Source organism: Ascaphus truei, chromosome 3 (genome assembly GCF_040206685.1).
Source record: "Ascaphus truei isolate aAscTru1 chromosome 3, aAscTru1.hap1, whole genome shotgun sequence".
Lineage (NCBI taxonomy): Eukaryota > Metazoa > Chordata > Amphibia > Anura > Ascaphidae > Ascaphus > Ascaphus truei.
Window position 1 is genome coordinate 230,774,529 of NC_134485.1, and position 23,154 is coordinate 230,797,682.

The 23,154-nt window shown below is 42.4% G+C and overlaps 1 protein-coding gene across 17 annotated transcripts in view; it reads left to right on the forward strand.

The window, feature by feature from the left end:
- Positions 1-23,154, forward strand: part of DMD (dystrophin) — a 2,761,517-nt gene that overhangs the window by 2,161,262 nt on the left and 577,101 nt on the right. For all 17 annotated transcript variants that reach the window (XM_075590265.1, XM_075590266.1, XM_075590270.1 and 14 more), the window contains one exon: positions 1,833-1,987. In XM_075590265.1, coding sequence (XP_075446380.1) covers positions 1,833-1,987 — 155 coding nt within the window. The remainder of the gene's footprint in view (positions 1-1,832; positions 1,988-23,154) is intronic.

The window sequence follows — 23,154 nt, forward strand, 5'->3', positions numbered from 1 at the left end:
CACCCCCACCTTCCTTATCTCCTCACCTTCTCTCCTTCCTTATCTTCTCACCTCTTCTTTCAATCTTCCCTCTTCCCACCTTTTCTCCTTCTCTCCTCACGTTCTGTCTCTCCTTCCCACCTTCCTTATCTCCTTCTCACCTTCTCACTTTCCCACCTTTACGCCTTCTCTCCTTCCTACTCTCCATTTCACCTTCACCTTCCCATCTTCCTTCTCTCCTTCCCACCTTCTCTCCTTCCCATCATCTCTCCTTCTCAAGTTACAAATAAATTATTTTGTAAATAAAATATTATAGTTGCAGTTACATCTTGCTTGTTACCATAGAAAGTCTTCCAATGCTCCAACTGTGTAAGGTATAACTTGACATTAGGAGGTCTCGAGTTACCCCTAGTTCCCTTAACCACCCCAATGCCCAAACCAAATAAACACAGACTCCAGGTTGGGGCATAATAGCCACAGCTTTTATTAAAATAATATACCAGCAGCGTCAGATTGCATGCACCCATGATTATTTTAAACTACCTGCATGAAGACGCCTAAAACCCACCAGCTGTAATCAGCCTGGCAGGAGATATATAAACTACCACCGGCCAAACCGGAAAGGCATCACCAGACCAGGCCACCGTAGCCACAGCCCTTCCCCATCTGAACACCACCTCACCACCAGCTGTGACAAATAACAAAAACACCCATAACGTTTTTCATATACTGTATATGAATAACTTTCACATAGATCACTTTGATCGTTTTCTTTCTTTCTTTTTTTTAAAATCATTTCTATCTCCTTTTTTTTAAATCATTTCTATCTCCTCTTTAAAAAAAATAAACATATAAAAAACAAACAATTAACAATCTTGTCAAAAGCAAAACAAGGGGCGGGAGGTTGGGATGCTCCTGCCACAAGCAGGAAAGAAGGTGAGAGACTTCCTCCCTCACCTTATATACTCCCCTTAGGTCTGCTCCTTACTCAGACCAATACAACACTTATCCCCTTACTTCCTACCCTAAGGGCCTCAACTCCCCCTCCCCCATCATGCTTCATTTCCTTAAGGGAACAGGGATCTACTTACCAGTGACTTTGTTGACAATATTACATTTTGTACAGTTGTATAATTTGTCTATTTTAGTCTGCTCCTAATAGTTACATTACATAATACATTGATCTATATATTGTTTTTCATTTGATATGTGTTGAAACGGAAGCCATTTGGCAAGACCAAACCCAAACCCAAAAGTTCAGACACTTGCACCACATTGCATGCAAGCACACACATGTAATTATAGTTGTCTTCCAGCAGATGGCACTAATTACATGAAAAACAATACAATGGAATGGATATATATATATAAAATATATATATATATATATATATATATATATATATATATATATATATATATATATATATATATATATATATATATATGCACAAATTTAATCAATAGATAAAAGAAGTCTACAAATGTATGTATATTATTCTAAATTACCTCTATTCCCTTTTTATATGATAAGTAACATGATTTTGTTTCTAAATGCTGATGTTTTGTGAATGCTTTACACAAACAGCTGTGCTTGCACAAATACTGGAACTACAGTACCCCGTATTCTTCTAAATGCACGTTTGGCTAGTACTGTACATCCAATTTCAGCATATAAAAAAACATGCCTATCTGTTTAATTTAATATTTGGGGCATAAGGAAATTGTGCAGTTTTTTTTAAACTGATCACTGTTATAGTTGGAAATTATAAGGAACATTCATTTCTCAGTTCTCTTTTTCCATGTTCCTGATCATATCTAGTAACTGGACAACAATTACTTTCCTCCACCAGCAATTTTCCAAGGAACTTCACCAGTGGCAGATAAATGTTGATGTGGCAAACAATCAGGCCCTTAAGCTTCTACGTGACTATTCTGCAGATGACACCAGAAAAGTGGAACTGATGAAAGATAATATGAATACTACTTGGACAAGAATTAATAAGAGGTATGCCATACTTTCTACCACTGCATCCTTTTTAAATACATTTGTGTTGCTTAGCATTATCACCTCCCTGCCACTTATTTATTTATAAAAATGTGTTACCAGGACGTAATACATTGAGAGTTACCTCTCGTTTTCAGGTATGTCCTGGGCATACTTGCAGGCATAGCATTCAGAATTATATTCAAAGCTTTGGGGAGCGCAGATATCCCCATATATAAAAAAAAAAACAAATATATACATAGTGTAATCAGCTTCACAAGTTTTTTTTAATTCTAGGATTCAGCCAAATGGGAACTCACAATTTCTCAGATAAAAAAATGGCATTTCCCACGTAGCATGAGGCTCAGGATATTCAGGTGTTAGCTTCTCTAGTTGTTTGGTGATGGTGGTCACAGTGTGATGTATCCTCAATGAAACAGAAAATACCACAATAGTGCAAAACTGTATAAAATTCAGGTGTGTATTGAATAAGATATCACACTTACAGGAATCAAAGGTAGCATAGGCACGTAAAACTAAAGATGAGTGGCTAGTCGATATCTTCACTGCTCCAATTCAAGTCTCTCATTCTGCCGGGCTCCCGGTGAGTGTCGCGTCACTTCCGGTGCCTTCGTGGAGGAGGACGGCCAGCAATTCTCATGGAGGATATCAGCAGTCATAAATGCAGTGTCTCACGGGTTTCTCTATATATAATCCTACCTGGGCTCTGATTGGATCATTGGATAATTTAAACGATTTTCATTGGCTCAAAAATCGGCCTGGGGGCGGACTAACTTATAATATACGCATGAATCTAAAATACCCTACAGCTAACATAACATAATATAATAATGATACAACTAACCCTAATACATTTCAGTAAATATAACAATAAAAATTTAAGAATAAATAATAGACATATATGTTTAGCAGCAGTAATGGTATATACATTTAAACAAATAATAGTGGACATTAGAAAAGGAGTAAGTCACATAAACACATGAATCTAAAATACCTAACAACTAACATAATATAATAATGGTACAACTAACTTTAATACATATCAATATAATATAACAGTATATAAAATATATTTAGCAGCAGTTAAAGTATTTAAATAACAATGATAATACAATTATATTAAAAACGGAATGGAGGCCTTACTTGCAAATATTATAGCATTCAGAAACACTATTATCTCAAATATGCTGTGGTTTGCACAGTAAAGAAAAATGGGGTCAAACTGTGTTAAACACCATATAGTGTCAATTACTTACAACGCTATTTATCCTTCACATGACATAAGAAATCTTTAAAATCTTAATTTTATATCAGCCCACATCCCCAGCGTTTTATTTTGATATACGGTAGCAAAAATGGAGAAAAATGCTCGTAAGACATGCATGATTATATCATAGTTCGACATTTGTTTTTTGTGTCATACTAAATGGTGGGATTGAATCAAGCGTTCTTGTGGAGCTTCCTCCCCTTAGGCAGCATGATCCTCTCAACACCATGTCTCTGCGCTGAGGGAAAGAAGGGGCTTGGAGAGAGAAGAGTGACTTAGAACGTCGGGAGTCATGAGCTTAATGGGCTACAGTCACTAAAAAAAAGACGACTAAAATCTAAATGAAAGTGTATAGCACTTTAGAATATATATAAAGTATATATATATATATATATATATATATATATATATATATATATATATATATATATATATAATTATATACAATATAGATCTGCGCCTGTGTGGAGATGTCAGAGAATGAGGTTGAATTAATATATTTGAAATTACGTGAGTATTGATATAAATAACGTAAATATATTAACCAATGTATACTAATAAAACATGACAAATAAATGTCTAACCATATTAAATTAAAAAATATATATATTAAAAATAAACATACGGTGCTGTAGAACCTCCTATAGGTGCACAATGCAAGCTGTCCTTTTGAGTCCAAAAACAATGTCCAATGAAGGGGAATAAAAATAAAGCACTATCAGGAAACAGGCAGCTTCTTCAACGAGGGTGCAACGACCTCCCTCACCACCTGCATAGAAAAAAAGAGAAGAAAAAAAAGTGCCGATTCCTAGTGCATTACTGTGCAATAAAATATTTAATTTCCCAAAAAGGCTCATAAAATGAACTCACAAACATAGATAGGTAAAAAGCATGTTATGAGATAATACTCATGCTCCAAAGGATCAGCAACCGCCGCTTCACTGCTAGACTGCTCCGTGGCTTCACCGTGTCCTATCTTGTCCTCGTTGTTCACGTCAAACAGGAACTCACGAAGTCGGGCTCACCGCAACTCCTCTCCCCGGTCACACACCAACAGATGAACTTTGGTTCCCTCCGGGGACGATAGATGTGGCGGGACTGCAAATGACGTCACCCGATCGATGTAAAGGACAAACGGGCTAGGATTTACCAACAGATCTGCCAGCAGCGTTGGAGGATCAACTGCACAACTGTCCAGCGGCGGTTGCTGATCCTTTGGAGCATGAGTATTATCTCATAACATGCTTTTTACCTATCTATGTTTGTGAGTTCATTTTATGAGCCTTTTTGGGAAATTAAATATTTTATTGCACAGTAATGCACTAGGAATCGGCGCTTTTTTTTCTTGTGTGTGTGTGTGTGTGTGTGTGTGTGTGTGTGTGTGTGTGTGTGTGTGTGTGTGTGTGTGTGTGTGTGTGTGTGTGTGTGTGTGTGTGTGTGTGTGTGTGGTGTGTGTGTGTGTGTGTGTGTGTGTGTGTGTGTGTGTGTGTGTGTGTGTGTGTGTGTGTGTGTATATATATAATACTGAGTTAAGTTATGGTGAGTAAAAAAAGTGACAAAAACCCTCCACAGGAAAGCAAATATGCAAATACAGCTGTATGCTCATCTGCATGTTTTAGGCAGGTCTGCAACCCCGCCTTTCCCCATTATCACCCAGCATACAGCACTTCCACTGCAGCAAGGGATTCTGGGAAATGACATGCAAATGAGCACACAGTGTAATATATATATATTAGCTAAAAGTACCCAGCATTGCTCGGGAATTCTAAGAAACCAACCTCACCTCCTCCTTTCATCATTACCCCCTTATCTCTCTACCTCCCATCGCTTTCTTTTAATACCTTATCATGACCCCAATTCTTTCTGCCTCTCTCTCCTTCTCCAGCATTCTTACTTTCTCCAACTGACTTCCTCTTTCTTCGTCTGCTTTCTGGGTAAAACTTTAATGCTATCTGACTCTCATTATGATGTCACCAGTATGATGTCACGTGCCAGATATATAAGCTGCCAGGTTTAACACCCAGTGGCTGACTTGTTTAGAGAAATTGTAATAACTCATAAAATCAAGAAAACGGGAAGCATTGAACCGGTACTTTGTGGACCAATTATGTCTCCTCCAAATATGTACCTACATTTCAAATTTGAAGTTAATGGAACAATTTCCTGAGGAGATACAGTGAAAAGGTTAAGTTGTTTTTTTTTAGGAACATTTGTTCGGGGGCTACACAAAGCTATAGGCCAAACATACCAAATCTCCACCTACTCTCTTCCTTTTGATCCTATTATATAGCATGCCAAGTTTGGTGGCTCCAAGATTAAGCGTGTAGATGTGTATAGCCGGACAAATAAACAAACAAACTTTGTGAATTATAGTATAGATGCTACGCAATTGTGTAAATATGTGTGTGTGTGTGTATATATACACATACTGTATATTTCTTGTATATACTCTTACTTGTTTACCTACCAGTCGGTACCAGTTATATTAACACTGCTCATTTACCTTATGGTACATTAACATTTACTTATATTCGATCGCGATAATGCCAGCATCTGATCTGTTTCACTAGCAATTATTATTATTATTATTATTATTATTATTATTATTATTATTTGAAAAGCGCCAATATATTCTGCAGCATAGTAAAATGGGAATACATAGATTTGATAATTACATAAACAGTTACATACAAATACAAATAAGGACAGGCATGCACAGATACAGAAGGTAATGAGGGCCCTGCCCGTGAGAGTTTACAATCTAGAGGGAATAAAAGATAATGTTGAAACAAAAGGTAAAGTGCTGCTCATTGTGGAATGGAGTATGCCCCAGGTTGGAGTATGATCGAGTCCGACCCGACAGCTGATCCCATTAAGGTTTGAGGGTGGGGATGTTAGAGGGTGTTACATAGCATGAGATTGGTCCAGCAACACACCTGGTCCAATGAGTTTGGAGGCAGGGAGGGGGAGTTTGATGCAAGAGATACGCCAGATCGTCTTTCTTGAAAAGGTGAGTTTTAGGGAGTTTTTATATGTCTGAAAGCTTGGAGAGAGTCTGATGGTGTGTGGTATGGAATGCCAGACAAAGGGGGCAGTATGGGAGAAGTCTTTTTGGCAGGAGTGAGAGTGATAAAGAATAAGTTAGGAATAAGTTGAAACACAAACAATGGAGTAATTATTCAGCTGGATTTACTAATTAGTAAAATGAGAGCCATACCCAGGGATATGCTCACATAAAGAGACAAAGGAAATTCAAAACAGTTATAGTCTTCCAATACAAGGGAGTGGCATACATTTAGTAACTGGTGATTGGATAGAGTGATACATCTGTGACTCATGCTAGTATCTGATGGGACAGAATTAGCATCTTCTAATTTGGAATAGTATTGTGTGTATAGAACGTGAATGCTAATATAGTGGAATGTCTTAGAAGAGAAAGTACTGTAAATGACATCATCTGACCAGTGCCCGTGTACGAAAACAAAAGTACCATCCAGAGACAGAGACCAGACAAGAGCTTTGCAGAAGAAGATCCTTAAAGAGACAGTCACCCAAATCTTTTCAATAGGAAGTGATAAGGCACGAAGATAGGTGGATGTCATGGGCAGAGCAGAGGGGGTGTTTCGGGATGTATTTGGGGATGAGGGCTGAGATGTAAGGTGGGGGCAGCATCAGAGCTTGGGTTTTACGTTTGATTCTAGGGGATATGGGAAACCAGTGTATGGATTTGCACAGTGGAGCAGCAGAAGTGAAGAGGTGAGTGAGGTAGATGAGTCTGTCAGCAGCATTTTGGGTGGATTAGAGTTGGGACTTATTACAGGTGGAAAAGGGGAATCCCAGCTAGGAGAAGGTTGTAGTAGTGAAGGCGGGAGAAGATTGAATTAGGATTTTAGTTGCATCATGAGTGAGAAAAGGGTGTATCTTGGCAATATTTTGTAGGTGGAAACGTCAGTACTTCATGAGAGACTGAATGTGAGGAATGAAGGAGACATCAGAGTCCAAGTTGACTTCTAGACAGCAGACTTGAGGTGTTGATGAGATTGTGGTATTATTGACAGTCATGGACAGTTTGGGTGTAAGGGTGGTAGTTCAATGAGGAAAGAGTATTGGTTCTATTTTGAACTGGTATCAGTTCATGGTGGGGCACCCAGGAGGCGATTGCAGAGAGACAGTTGGAGACACGAGACACTAAAGGGGGGACAGGAATGGGAAGGAGAGCTGCAAGGGCATGATGGAGATCATGACATATTCTATCAAAAACTAAATAAGCACAGCACTTCACTCTACAGCACCACCATTCATACAGTATATTGGATTTTGCACACCTTGCACTTTGTCATCTTCCTAACTCAATTTTCAGTGCCTACAGTAGCACTCACCACTGAACTTTCACTACTATTGCGGCCATCCTGCCCCTACTATTTAAATTTGCTCTAACCTCACTTCTTTCCAAGCTACACTTTTCTTTTCACCATTCTCATTATTTCTCTAACTCCATTCATATATCTCCACCTCTGCTTCCTTCTCCACTTCTCAGTTCACATAAACTCCTTTCCTATCTGTGTCCTTTGACTCCACCCCGTAATACACCCTCCACTAAAACACGCTCCTACAAATCCTCCACATAACATCTGCTTTCTTTCCATCCTTCTTCTCCTTACTTCTAGGGGTATCTCTACCAATCCTGGTCTGTCCTTTACTTATAGATGCGCTCATCCTCGCCTCTCACATCCAACTTGTCAACCTTGTGGTGTTAACCCCTCTACCCTCATACCTGTACCCTGTCAACCGTCCTTTCCTCTCCCTTTTGCTTATGCCCTTTGGAATGCTTGGATTACCTGTAAAAAAGTGTCGCTATGACGTGAAACGTACATCTCAGCCTGTTAGTCCTATGGCAGTCTGATAGAGAGTACAGTTTTTCCGGGATTTATCGTGGCCAAACTCACCCTTTCTGCTCCAGGAAACTGCTCTACCCTCAAGCCTGCCTATATTGTTGATCAGTAGGTTTACAGTCAATACTTTCTAATTTCAGTCACAAACGGATATAGCTGCATACTTTAATTGTATGATCTAGAATAGTTGATTTTTACAGGCACCTCTATTCCACTTCCCATGATATGATTAGGACTGATATTAGGATCCTACAGTAGTTCATGCCTGTGACTGATATCTAATTAGCAGATTAGAAAGATTCTGATTACTATCCTATTCCTTGTTCCAGACTAAAATTATAATGTTAAAGTGACCTAACACCCCAACTGGAAATACACTTTTGAAGAATGTTATACAGTATATATATAGCTCTTGATTCCACTTTGCGCTCCTCCCTCACCCCTCTCTGCTCCGCTACAGACTCTGACAACCTGATCATTAGCTACAACTCTGCTCTATCCTCCTCTCATGAGCTACATGCCCCTCTTTCTCTCTGCCATTCTTGCCCTTATAAACCCAGACCCTGGCTAAACTACCCACACACAGGCTCTTTTTCTGCACTCGCTCCTCTGAACGCCTCTGGAGGCAATCTCTTACTCTCACAGACTTCCTTCACTATAAATGTATCCTATCCTGGTTCAACTTGGCCCTCTCCTAGACTAAACAAACCCTCACAAGCCTAACCCATTCCACCTCTGACTCAGACCTCCCCGTCTGTTATCTGTTTTTCTTCATCCATTTCACCCAGGACTTTGCTGGCTATTCCTCAAAATATCCCCTCTGTATACTCCTCACATTCTACACCTCTTCCTAATGCTCCTCCAGTCTTCCTCAACTCTCTTTCCCATGTCACAGGGGATCTCCTATTCTGCCTTTACCATTTGCCCTCTTGACCCCATTCCCATCCATCTTCTCTAAACTCCTGCTCCTACTCTAATACCTACACTCACACATATTTTCATCACAACCGTCTATTCTGGTACCTTTCCCTCCTCCTTCAAACATGCAACAGTTATACCCTTATTCAAAAACAGAAAGCTTGATTCTACCTGTGCCTCTAATTATCACCCTGTCTCCTTCCTGCCTTTTTGTTTCTTAACTCTTTGAACATCTTGTAATCTCTCGCTTGCTCCATTTTTTTCATCACCTATTCTCTCTTACAGTAGATCCTCTACAATCTGGCTTCTGCACTGATCACTCCACCGAAACAGCCCTCACCAAAATAACTAATGACCTCCATGCTACCAAAGACAAAGGTCATTACACTCTGCTTATATTACTCTGCAGCCATTGACTTTGTTATATCTCTTGGGTTAAAATATCTCCTGTATGCGGATGACACACAGATTTACCTTGCAACCATTGACCTTACACCTGCTGTACAGATCAAAGTCTCTGAACTTCTCTCCACTATATCATCCTGGAGGGCCCTCTACTGACTTAAATTTAACATGTTAAAGATGGAGCTCCACATACAGTACTTCCTCCCAAGCCTGGCCCTACTGCCCCCCTCTACATTACTGTTGTCAGTATTATCATACACCCAGTATCACAACTTGCTGCATAGGTGTCACATTTGACTCTTTCCTGACATTCTCCTCTCACATTCACAATGTACAGTAGCTAAAACCTGTCGTTCTTTCCTCCGTAACATTACAAAATGTGTCCTTTCCTATGTTGAACTACTGCTAAAACGCTAATGCAGACCCTCATTCTCTTCTGTCTCGACAATGTCTTCCCTACAATCTATCCTAAACGCTGCTGCTAGAATCACTTTACTCTCTCCTAAATCTGTGTTAGCGTCTCTCCTGCTGAAATCCCTCTCCTGGCTTCCTATTAAATCCTGTATCACTTAGAAAATTATCCTTCTCTTTTTTAATACTATTCACTCCTCTGCCCTGCCTTACATCTCAGCCCTAATTACTCGCTATACACTGTTCCAACTCTTGCGTTCAGCTCAAAGATGGCTTCTGTCTACTCCTTTTGTATCTAAAGCCCTCTTCTAAGCCTAAATCTTTTCTCACTTACTGTCCCAGCCTCTGGAATGCCTTTCCACTAAATATCGGACTAACACCCTCTCTTTCCACCTTTAAGACCCATCTTAAAACACAACTCTTTAACGAAGGATATGGGTAACTCCATGGCTGATACTATACATCTTATACATCGACCGTGGCCCCTTGCAGAGGCACTTACTAGAACACCCTTCTACTGTCTCTGTGCATTCTCCCTACTTACTACTTTGCTTGTAAGCTCTTCGGGACAGGGACTCCTTTTTTCTAATGTCACTTTCATGTTTCAAGCGCTTATTCCCATTATGGGTTATATTATTATGTCACGTGTTTTACTGCTGTGAAGCGCTATGTACGTGGATGACGCTATTAAAGGCAAATTTGTGTGTCATCGACATACAGGTGATACTGAAAGTCAAAAGATTCATTCACCAAGGGATAGGTATAGAGGGAGAAAAGCAAAGGGCCTAGGACAGAGCCTTGTGGAACCTCAACAGAGAGAGGGAGTAAATATTAGGGGCACCAGAGATGGAAATACAGCTTGGAGGCAAAGGGAAGAAGAGAGATAGGGCAGTAGATAGAGAGGAAGGCTAGGACAAGAGAGGGTTTCTTTAGAATGGCGTGATGAGTACATGTTTGAAAGAAAATTAGAATGTGCCAATTAGAGGTTAAAAAGGTGACTTAGGGTGGGGCTCAGTGTGCCAAAGAGGGAGCAGAGAAGATATGAGGGAATAGGATCAAGGGGCAGGTTGTATGGCAAGACGATGAGAGGAAGCGCAGAGAGCTCAGCCTCAGTCACAGGGGAAAATAAACTGAGGATCGATTTTATGTATGCAAGGGGAGGTAGGTGGTGCGTGTCAAGCTTAACATGAAGAGATGTCTTGTCTGATTGACTTAATTTTGTCTGTTGTAAGGGTTCCAGTCCAGGCTTTGGCTGGAACCTGCCCTTACCTTGCTGCTGTGAACATCTTGGTTGCTGGCAAGCCTCCTCCTGAACTTTGTTATTGGCTGCATCTGTTCCAAGGGCTTAAATAGCAGCCAGTGACTTCCAGCCCCTGCCTGAGCATTGTATGTTTTTCCCCGTGTTCCTGGCCACCTTGGGTCCTAGTTCCTGAACCTTCCCTATCCCTGTGGCTTCCCTGTTCCTGTGACCCCACTTTCTTTCCACCACTGCTGCCAGCCTTGAACTCCTGCCTGCTTACACACCACACCAGCACCACAAGCACACCACAAGTACACCAGCAAATCTACAACAGAATAGCTGAAAAAGAAAATAATCCAGATGTTGCAATGGCCCAGTCAAAGTCCAGATCTCAACCCGATTGAAATGCTGTGGCTGGACCTTAAGAGAGCTGTGCATAAACAAATGCCCACAAATCTCAATGAACTGAAGCAACGTTGTAAAGATGAGTGGGCCAAAATTCCTTCACAACGATGTGAGAGACTGATAAAGTCATGCAGAAAACGATTACTTCAAGTTATTGCTGCTAAAGGTGGTTCTACAAGCTATTGAATCATAAGGCTTAGTTTTTCACACATGGCTTCTCCATTTTAGCTTTATTTTTGTTAAATAAATCATGATACGGTGTAATATGTCATGTGTTGTTGTTCACCTGAGGTTGTATTTACCTAATTTTAAGACCTGCTAAGGAACAGATGATTGTTATTATGTCCTGATATGTAAAACCATGGAATTCAAAGAGGGTGTACTTTCTTTTTCACACAACTGTATATTCCACTGTGGAATATGTTAGACCAGTGTATTGTGACTTTGGATGTGGAACTTGAACCCTAAATATGAAGATCATTTAGAAGCTTCAGTCAACTTAAAAAAAAAACTATAGACAAGTATGCTGGGCAGTACTCAAAGACAGGAAAAATAATGAATGGATTTGAAAGCAAACAAAAGTCAGTAAAATCATCACAAAGTTGTAAAAATGACATTGGCAGTGGACTTGGACAAAGATTGTACTCACCTGTATTCCAAGGGACTTTAAAAGACCTAGACGACAACCAAAATAGAGATGGGAGGAAAATACATATATTCAGTATTATATAACGTGAATGGGGGGGTTGGGAGTCATGGGGGGATGCAGTGCATGGTGCAATGATTGATGAGGGATGATAGTTGGATGTACAGAGGATGAAAGGGGAATGTGTAGAAGATGGATGATCAGAAGAGTTCAGTGGGGATTGAGGGGGAAGAGGATTATGGGGGGGATGTTTAAAGGGTGATAGATGATGGAGGTGTCCATAGGGGAGTAGCATGATTAAGGGATGTGTATGGAATCATGAGGGTGATGTATAGTAGGTGATGGGGGGATGATTGGAGGATAGTGCAGAGGATGGTGGTGGGGGATGGGTGAAAAGAACATAGGGGGGGGAGCAGAGCTAACCTATCTGGGTTGTGGATCTTATCAATATGAGGGCAGAGCTTTTTGGTCTTTGACGGGAGCGGAGATCAGTACTGTAGGTGAAGCTGGAGAAGAGGAGCTGGGGATCGGGAGAGGCAGGGAATAATTGCAGGCAGAGTGTTTTTCAGAGCGTGTGAAAAGCTCTACTTCCTTTTCCATGGAAGTTTGGGGCATCTTTGATTTGGCTCTGTGAACTCTTTCATCTCTAAAATATATATTCACATTACACATCTATTTCCCAATTAATATCCATGCATGCAACATTTCCTCAGTGGCAATCGTGAGATTTGGCCTCTTCCCCAATAATGGCACTGATTCCATCCTAAGCTATTACTAACCACACCCCCATGACATCAGTTTATGCACACAGTGCCTCCCTGGAGCCCCCTCCCCTCTAATCATTTAGTCATTTAAAGATTGATTAGACCTGCCTGGAAACCTCAGGGAGGACAGTAGAATTTGGAGAGTTAGGGGAGAGTGAGAAGGGAGACTCAGCCAAAAATAGTGAGTCTCCCTCCTAAAAAAGGAAGCATGGCATGTATGAATATATCATATGCATAGTGTCAAGAGTTTAATGTAATTTAAGTCTAATTCTAATTTAACACTCCTATCTTAAAGTAGCTTTACCTTTTTTTTTTTACTAAATTTGAAGCAGGGGGTCTGCAAAGCTGTACCACGTTGTTGATTTCAGCTTCGGGACCCCTGAGATATATATATTTAATGGAACTTCTGGTAGCATCGTCTGGGCACAGAAAATATCTGTTTAAAGGTGCCACGTGCCAATTGGAAATCGCAACGTCATCCCTTGTGGCTTCCTGTTGGCCTGTGTACGATGGGACCTTTAAACAGAAAGGAGTTACCATCATCGCCTTCAAATGTCCTTCCCCAGAGCTGAAATTAACGCGGCTCAGCTCTGGAGATTCCTGTTTCCAATCTAAGGGGGGGAGTGTGACGGAGAGGGGGTACCCAGGACAGTAAATAAAGGTGTTATGCCTGGCTGGGTGCCCCTGAGTCATATTGTAAATGTGAAGTGTCAGCTCTGGAGCCCACTGCTGGCTGCAAGCCTGTAAATGCATTAGAATTGTCTGTGTGTGTCCTGCTAGGAATAAGGGGACCACACACATTATACTAAGTTACATTGTATAAGTGTGGTCATGGTTATGTATTAGTTCAGAGTGTTGCAACCACAATTACCATATCGATACACTCCGCTGCATTGTATAATTGCGGTCGCAATTATGAATTAGTTTCGAGTATCGCAACACTGCAAAGTGAAAAAAGGATTTTAAAAACGCAAGCCGCTTTTTTTTACACAGCGTAGATGCAGGGAGCTAACTTGGGTTGGGAATATGCCAGCGCTATGAAATTTGGTATGAATTCTGCTGTGGTCCTAACAGTAAAGCAGTTATGTTTTATGTGATATTAACTTTTGTTGAGTGTGATTATATGTTTATTTTGATTTCTAATAAGAATATGAAAGAAAAAAAATGCAGTGTACATATTTTTTATAGGATATTGATTTTCTGATGCGGGTTTGTGTCTGGAGATTTACAGTATTATAATTAAAGAAGAATGAGGAACCCTGCATTGGGGTAATATTATCCCATAAGGAAGCATGTACTGCAGGGTGATAGGTCAACACGGGCTAATACAGTTCTTGCAAGATGTTACAGTACTGGTCTTGTTTTGTTTAAAAATGATCAGCTCATAAAATGAGCAGCTAAGTCATTCATACGTGAATTGGAGCAATAAGCATTGTTCAGCTATCTACAAATCAGAGTTAATATTGTTCCTGCACAATCTATGTAATCCTATGAAAGTCAGAACAGCATGCAGCTGGAAGATTTTCTACTCTGTCAAAAGACATTCACTAGAGATGAGTGAGTTTAAAAGAAAATAGTTATTGTATAAGTTAGCAAGTTAAATTGCTACATCTACTGCATCACTTATTCACCTCAGTGGAATTGTAAATGCAAACTTATTTCCTGAGAGATAAGCTGGGCTGCAATTTTCAGGTAATTGGAAGAAGCAGACCCGAGTTGAGCCCTGTCAAGCTGATTTCAGTCTTAAGATATGATGATGATTATTGTGTCAAATGCAATCAAGGATGTAGGCCTTGAACTGACAAGAGGGCTGGTTGTTTTTAATTCAGGTTTTTATATAAAGTAGACCTCCTGTGAACATATAGTCACAGCTGGTTTAAGAAAAAAAGACAGAAATGTGTGTTGTATTTACAGCACTGTAAATCTTCACAGCTCTGAAAAGCAGAACTTTAACAAACACCCATGAAATTCATTTAATAACAATATTTAAAATAAAACATCATTTATATTGTAGCTTTTGTATAATGCCAGTGTATCCAGTGTAGCCAGGTACCCCCCTCCCCCCCCCCTGGTCCCCTTGTATCTGGCTGCACAGGGTTGCGCGGATGCTCTGGTGCAGGGAGCGTGGCGGTGAGTGCAACAGCAGGTAGAGGGGCAACAGTCTTGCCGGAGCTCCTCGGCGGGACACCGGTAAGGGTGCCGCCATTTTGTGCATAGCTGCACATGCGCGAGCCACATGTGCAGAGGACTAACAGTTGCGGCGGCCATAGGAGATAGGCTCCATGCAGGGACTACACATCCCATGAGCCTCTGGGAGTATGGACATGTTGGGCAAGCACAGCCAATAGGGCTTCAGCAATCCCCTGCTCCTAGGAAACGATACATTTGGCGTGTTGTGAGCCATGCCAGGTGGGAGATGGACAGAAGAGGGTAAGGTAGTGTCTCAGGTGCCAATGGCCCTGAGACTAGGCTTAGAATTCCCCTTCAGGCCCTAGCTAGGCCCCAACTTCCCATAGCTTTTGGCTGCTGCAGGGAAGGCCCATAGCTAGGGACCCTTCCCTAGTAGTCATCATAGTGAGGGTACAGCAAACCGATGACGAACGCCATGCGGTGCGCAAAGCCTGCGGTCTGGGATCAGACCCAGGCCTATCCATTATCAGAGACTCTTAATAGGGATACAATCAAGCGGGAGGTCCCTCCAGAGGCGGCGCCTGAGGATCCACACACGGAATGGGACACTTTCTGGCCCGGCGAACCTTCACCAAGACAGCTTGGTCTGCACTAAGGCCAGGAAGGTATCGTCACAAAGTGCACCAACGGCCATACATACAGTGGACATCACTGTCACAAACTTGGGGTGAGAGTGACTATTGTGGGCTGGACACTGGGACACTGGTGCCCCTGCACCCAAGTACTGTGGGGATACTCTGCAGGTCTGTACATATATATATAGCCTAGCCTCCCGGCAGCTACTTCTTTTTCCTCGGTCTTTCCAGTGTCAGTCCTGTTAGGTGCAGGCAGTGGAAAAGTTAATTCCTTCTTTAGGTGTTACGCCGGTGCTGCCCGCAGACCAGACCCGTCCCCTGTGCTGAGGTGGGACGTAGGGATACACGCACCCGCAGCAAAGGGAGCGTGTCCGGAGTGTGGTGTTATTGTTGCCAGGCCAGGTATAGTAGTGAAGACAATACTTGCCGGTACCGGTAGTAGAGAAGGAGTGGTTATTGCCGTTGCCAAGGTCAGGGATGCCAGAAGTCACGAAGTCCAAGTAGAGCCAAAGTCGAGAGCCAGAGGGGATAGTCGTCCAATCCGCGTCAATACCTGAGGAGTCACTGAGAGAATAGTCAAATGCTTCCATACAGAACTATGTCGAGCGACGAGTGATGGGAAGCACAGGCATAATAAAGCTGGGCAGGCCAATGGGAAAAGGGGGCAGGCCTGGAGGACTGCAAGGAGTCCTCCCTGGTAGGAGAGAGGTGTTACAGCCCAGCTGAGTGTAATCATTGCTTTGCATTGAACTGTGTGATGCTTGGGAGCGACGCCTCACTGCAGAAGCAGAGGTTAAAAGTGCTCTGTTAGGCGTGTGCTCTGTAAGCTGAGAATGCATGCACATAATGTCTGAGGCTGGCGTGCGTGTAGGAGTGCGTGGACGCGCCCGGCGCTGAGTAGAGGAATCGCCGAGGGGAGTGATCCCGTGACGGCGGCAGGGGCGAGGAGCCGTGGAGGCCGGTAAGGCAGGATTGTTTTGTGTGTGCAGGGGCTCCCTGCGGAGAGGGAGTGCTTTGTGTGGGAAGCGAGGAGAACGCCGATTCCTGACATTAGGCCCGGTGTGTGTGCTGCAGCCTTGGGTGATGTCATCAGCATCCAAGGGCGGGTCTAGCAACTGTCAGAGAATGTCAACCTGAGAGAGGGATACTGGTTGGTTCATCTATGTGGAGTGATAGCCAATCAGTATTCAACCTGTCTTGTTAAGGGGCAGGGTTACAATCAAAAGCTCGCAGGTTATAAAGAGGCATTCTCCTAAATTAGAGGGCCCTGGAAGATTCTACCTCCTCCTCTGAGGAGTGAACACCATCCAAGCCCTCCAACTCCCAAGGAGATGGAGGAGGGGCAGCAGACCTGAGAGGGGTTTAATGCCTTGCTCAGGGCACTGCCTGTCTTTATATGAGAAAGCCAAGAAATACATGTCTGTAATCTATAACATCTACCTGCAATAAAACCAAGAAAAGACAGTGCTGTTTGTGACTGTCTCTGCTGTATGGAGGAATGTCAGTAGGGGCTCATCCCCTGAACAACCGCAGAGGATCCCTGCTCGCTGGAGGCGCTGCACCAATGGAGAACTAAGGTAAAACGTGTCACTCCTGTCCTGCTTCTCCCCACATCATCGCGGAGCACTCAGCCCTCCTGTTGCCAACAGATACACATCACCACACAGAGTAGCCAGGAGAAAGCATACCCACCCCAATCTAACTTAGGGGTAGGGGGTAGATGGGCTACATATATATTGCATTGTGCTGTATTGCTTTATCTGTGTTATAAGTTCTTGTCCAGTAAATACTGTTATATATCATACCCTGGTGTGTAATTACTGGTTATATTGTCTTGAGAGGGTCTATCCCACTGTGTGAGGATCCTTCTCAGGTGGAGGCGCTGTTAGCATACACATTACGTACGCCCAAGGTTTCCAGTGGTGGAGGAGAAGGCCTCCTTTTTGCCACATAGGTAATAGCAGCACTTAGTCACCCTAGACACTTTTCGGCGCTCCGCTTTTCGGCGATCCACTGATACGGCGGCACCGAGAAGGGGGCCACCATGTTGAATTTGAAATCACACATGCGCAGAATGGGCGGGTTCAACCGGCGCGCATGTGCAGACCGCAGGTCACACATGCGCAGAACGGCGAAAATGCCGGTTTGCGCATGCGCAGCACTGAAAATCGCTGGATCCGCTTTCCGGCGATTTTCACTATACGGCGGGCCTCTGGAATGGAACCCGCCGTATACCCGGGGCCCTGCTGTATTACATGTAAATGTTATTTATTTATTTTTAAAACATTCTTTGGGGAAAAGCTTATTTTTAAGAATATATTATTTTGTTGCTTTTGTCAGTGTTTAGTATCTGCCATTCACCTCTATGAAATTAACAGTTAGTCTGTGTGAATGTGTGTTCTTTTTGTGTAATTGAGGAATGTACCCACATTACTTTATTTTCTAGTTGATATAGAATAGGAAGCGAGAAGCCAACTTCAAGAGAAGCTACTGACGTGTGTGTTTTTCAAGATTACTGTATATCATTTTACCTTGTTGATGCATGCAGTCAGTTAACATTGTGCAACCCTTCAACTAAAACATGGGTTGGCAATGCATGAAAGAAGATGAATGCTCAATAGCAAATGCAAAGGATTATTACTATCTGTCAGATAATGCATGATAGAGGTGGTGAAGCTTGCCTGCCGTGGCTGACCTCCCTCACTCGTATTTTTGTATGCATAGTCCATTGTGCAGAAGAGTATAACTTACCCTTGAAATAAAATTGTTATAGCTAGATTATACTCTGTTGCACCTATAAAGTATATATTATGACAGTCATTAAATATTTAGAAACATATAGGAGCTTATAGTGAATTTCTGTACCTTTAATAAATATCTCTCATGGTAAATTATCTAAGGTCCTGGGTTTATTTTGTGTTCCAGAAATGTTTCAGTGTATGGAGTAGACAAAGGTTCAGTGAGAAGACCATTGGGAAGGTACCCATCTAATGTAATGTCTTCTTATGTAAAGGAATTTCCTATCTGCTGTTTCCCAAAGCATCGTTCAGGAATTCCATTGTGCCCTTCCTTTTCTCCTTTTTGTCACAGAAATGATATTGAATTTTATTTTATGGGGAGGATTACAGATTATAGAAAATAAAAGATGGGATGAATGGGGAGAGAGGTTCCATTAACAATCATAACTACAGTAAAAAGTAAGTACAATGCACAATAACAGTATTTGGACTAAAGAAGAAGCATAATCTTAATCCTAATAAGTATTACGTTTAAGTACGTTACTAACTGTAGAACGGGAGAGGGACCCACAGGGCAAAGTTAGGGAGTTTAGTAGCCAACCCTTGACCTGAGATCTGGTTCTTGGACAGACAAGGATAGTCAGGTGCGGTTCCAGGATTGTGGGCAGTGTGCGGCAGCAAAGTCGGGGTCACTGTAACAAAGGTCAAGGTAAGAGAAAGAGGGCTGGAACAACAGGAACAGGGCTAGAACAGATTGGGCTCGGGAGCCCAAGTGTAAGGATACCTTGCTCAGACCAAGGCTGGGATTAAGGGGCTGCTATTTAAGGCCTGGGGGCAGGTACAGCCAATTACCAGTTCCAGGAGGAGGATAGCTTCCTGATTCAGTGGACATCTTAGTGTACCTAGTGATGTCAGAGGAGTGTCTCTGTTGGTGCACCCGATGAATCCTCACAATAGGGTCTCTTCGTTCCCTCAGGTTCTACTTGTGATTACTCTTTATTGACCCATCTCAAATATCTTTCAGCTTCTAAGGAACTGGGGGGTGGTTATGCCCTTTTTTTCATCTTTTTCTTGTTCAGCTCCAGTGACACTTCCTTGCGATGAAAAAAGGGAGCCCACTCATTTAGGCTAATTTATAAGAAGCTTATGAAAACATAAATATATTGTGGCAAACACCTTCCTTTATGTAGCGCTGCCGTTTGCTCCTTGGGTTTAATTTGTAGAAAAGGACAAACACATGTATACACACACAAGAGCCACCCAGCCCTCAACCTTCAGTGGTTGATTTTTCCACAAGCCACTTAAACCATGGGTACACTGTGCCTTTAAGAAAACAAAATCATAAAATAAAAACTTATTCCCTATAGGAAAACTAACTAAACTTTACAGTGGCCCTTTCTATTTGGCCTGGCCAGCTAAACTGGTTCCCATCCCAAAACATATACTATCCTATGCAACTAAACAGACTTTTAACATTGCAGAGTCTTATTGATTGCTTGTCTGTATTGTAGGGGATTCCTATCCCAGGGTCTCTGTGTAGATCCAACAGCAAACAGGAACGCCGGTTCCGGGGAGCAGGCTATATCCAGCCTGTGGAAATCTTAATCCTGGGTGGGGTTTCCAGCTGGTACCAGGAGCCGTGCTTCCTGAAGAGCTGGGGAACCAGAACAGCCAGAGTCCTTCCTGGCTTGGAGAAAATCAATCTCCCCCTTGCTGTGGAAAGCAGTCTCTCTTGTGCAGGGTACTTCCTGTCTGTTAAACCTTCATTTAGGAGTGCTGTCTTAATTAGTACCAGGTAGCAAGTTCCCATAGAGGAATTTAACCTCCTCTACACTGGAACCTATCCACTCTGCTAGCTCTCAAAGTCCATAAGGACAGTTACTCAGTTCTTACCAATACTTACTGTACACCAAAGTAAAATAACACGCCAATAAACAAGCACACAAACTGACACACAACACATGCTCACAACTATAATGAAACAGATCTCTATCTTGACTATATAAAGATGAGAAGGACACCAGTCTTCAATAAAATCTATATTGTATGGAGGCATGCATATATAAACAAGTTAACACATGCAAACAATAATTGCATAAAGTGACCTAGTGCATAAATAGAATAACACTTACATAGCTAACACACTTGCCTTAAGAGACTCAATGTTTCTGGCAGGAGCTATTTGTCAAGAGTCTTTTGTGTAGCGTCTTTGTGCATATACTAGTACATTTATTATATTGATTATGCAATTCAAACCTGTGGTGTAAAGATCCACAATGTGAGTGTGCTTATATAATTATGTCACAATTATAATGAAACGCACATAATTTGACACATACGTAAAACTCACATTTATCATTGCTCTCATTTTCGTCAATTTTTACTCTTTAACATATTATTTTCCACATATTCTTTAAAACAGCAATCAAAACGGACAGTTTTTTTCTCAATGTTTTCCATAGAATTGAGTCTCTGGAGCTGAACCCCATTCATTTCAGCTTCAGGAACCCACTGCTTCTGGAAATACTTACCTCTGTAATGGGTGCCGGTAGCCACTCTGGCTTGCTAGCTGGGGTGCACGTAATGGCCGCTTTTCAAAACTCCTGCATCCTGTGGGCCAATAGCAAGCCGTGATGTTACTGATGCGGCTTCCTTTTGGCCCGCGTGACGTAGGAGCTTTAAACTTTGCAGAGATACCAACACCCCCTACGGAGGTAAGAATCTTGGGACTTGGGGGGTCCCCAGAGCTGAAATTAATGGGGTTCAGCTCTGGAGACCCCCTGCTTCAATCCTATGTAAAAAAAAATATACATATATATATATATACATTGTGACAAACGGCTTACTCCGGGGCTCCGTCGTTTGTCCGGGACTGTTTAGAACACGGTCTTTTAGGGTAGGTTAAATGATGAGGCGTCACGTACTGTTCCTTTAAACAGGCTATGCCTGGTTTATTCAGTCCCAGGCACTGAGACTGCCACAGTGCATACAACAGAAAACAGATCAAAACAAAAGCTGCTCACCTGAGCGATAACTTAACTTAGATATCCCTGACTCAGGGTTGGAAGTGGCTTTTCCACTTCCAACATCAAAACATGGTACTTTTGCAGTCTTACACAAATGAACAGAAAGATTGAACCTGTTTGGGGAAGAGGCTTCTCCCCTCTGTAGTTCAGCAGCCTTCCAGCCTCCTGGCTCTTGTGGGGAGCCCAGAGCAAACAGGAAATCAGTCTTTCATACCTGATTCCTAATTAGCATGACAGGTGACAGAAATCAGGCAGCAGACAAACTCTGGTCTGGATCTCTCATCCCTCAGTTCCAGCGCTTGCCAAACTGTGGGATGGAGTGTATGTATTATAAGGCTGCACTCCCAGGCCAAACAGGATAGAAACTGTCTAGTATCCTGGGAGCCCTATATACGGAATTTATTACCATCCCCTGGTTTCTGTCATATATCCTTCCCCCCAGCTCAGACCTCGAGGGATGAGCGACCATGGATATTAGGGAGTGCATCCTTGACAACCCGTCAGCATTGCCATGTTTGTGCCCTGACCTGTGTTCCACAGAAAATTTAAAGGGTTGTAGGCTTAGGAACCACCTGGTCACTCTAGCATTCTTTTCCCTGTTTTGACACATCCAGGTAAGGGGTGCATGATCTGTGACCAACCGGAATTTTCTCCCCAACAGGTAGTATTTGAGCGTCTCTACAGCCCACTTTATTGCGAGACACTCTTTCTCTACTATGGAGTAATTTTTCTCCTGGGGATTTAGTTTCCTACTTAAATAAAGGATGGGGTGCTCCTCACCTTGAGACTCCTGGGAGAGTACCGCCCCCAGCCCTACCTCAGATGCGTCGGTTTGGACTACGAACTCTTTGGAGAAGTCAGGTGTGACCAACACAGGTTGGGCACAGAGAGCTTATTTCAGGCTTCTAAAGGCCTGTTCGGTTTCGGGGGACCACTTTACCATTAGCGGTCCTCTTGCTTTTGTGAGGTCAGTTAGTGGGGTTGCCTTAGTTGCAAAATTGGGAATAAACCTTCTATAGTACCCAATTAAGCCCAAAAAGGTCCTTACTTGTTTTTTTGTAACTGGCCTTGGCCAATTTTGTATCGCCTCCACTTTGAGTGTTTGGGGTTTGAGTAAACCTCTGCCAATAGAATATCCCAGATACTTGGCCTCCTCCAGACCAATAGTGCATTTAGCGGGGTTAGCAGTTAGTCCAGCAGACCGGACTGCGTCAAGCACAGCTTGGACCTTTGGAAGGTGGGATTGCCAATCTTCACTATGGATTACCACATCATCCAGGTAGGCGGCAGCATACCGAGCATGTGGTTTTAAAATTTTATCCATCATTCTTTGGAATGTGGCGGGAGCTCCATGTAAGCCAAAAGGCAACACCTTATACTGAAAGAGGCCGTCTGGGGTTGAGAAGGCTGTCTTTTCTTTTGCCCTTTCTATGAGGGGAACCTGCCAGTACCCTTTTGTTAGGTCTAGGGTTGTGAGATATCGGGCTTTGCCCAGTCTCTCTACAAGTTCATCTACCCTGGGCATAGGATAAGTATCAAATTTTGACACCGCGTTTAGTTTCCGGTAGTCATTACAAAACCTTGTTGTACCATCTGGCTTTGGGACTAAGACTATAGGGCTGTTCCACCCACTTTGGGATTCCTCAATTACACCTAGTTTTAGCATTTTTTTAACCTCTAAACTTATAGC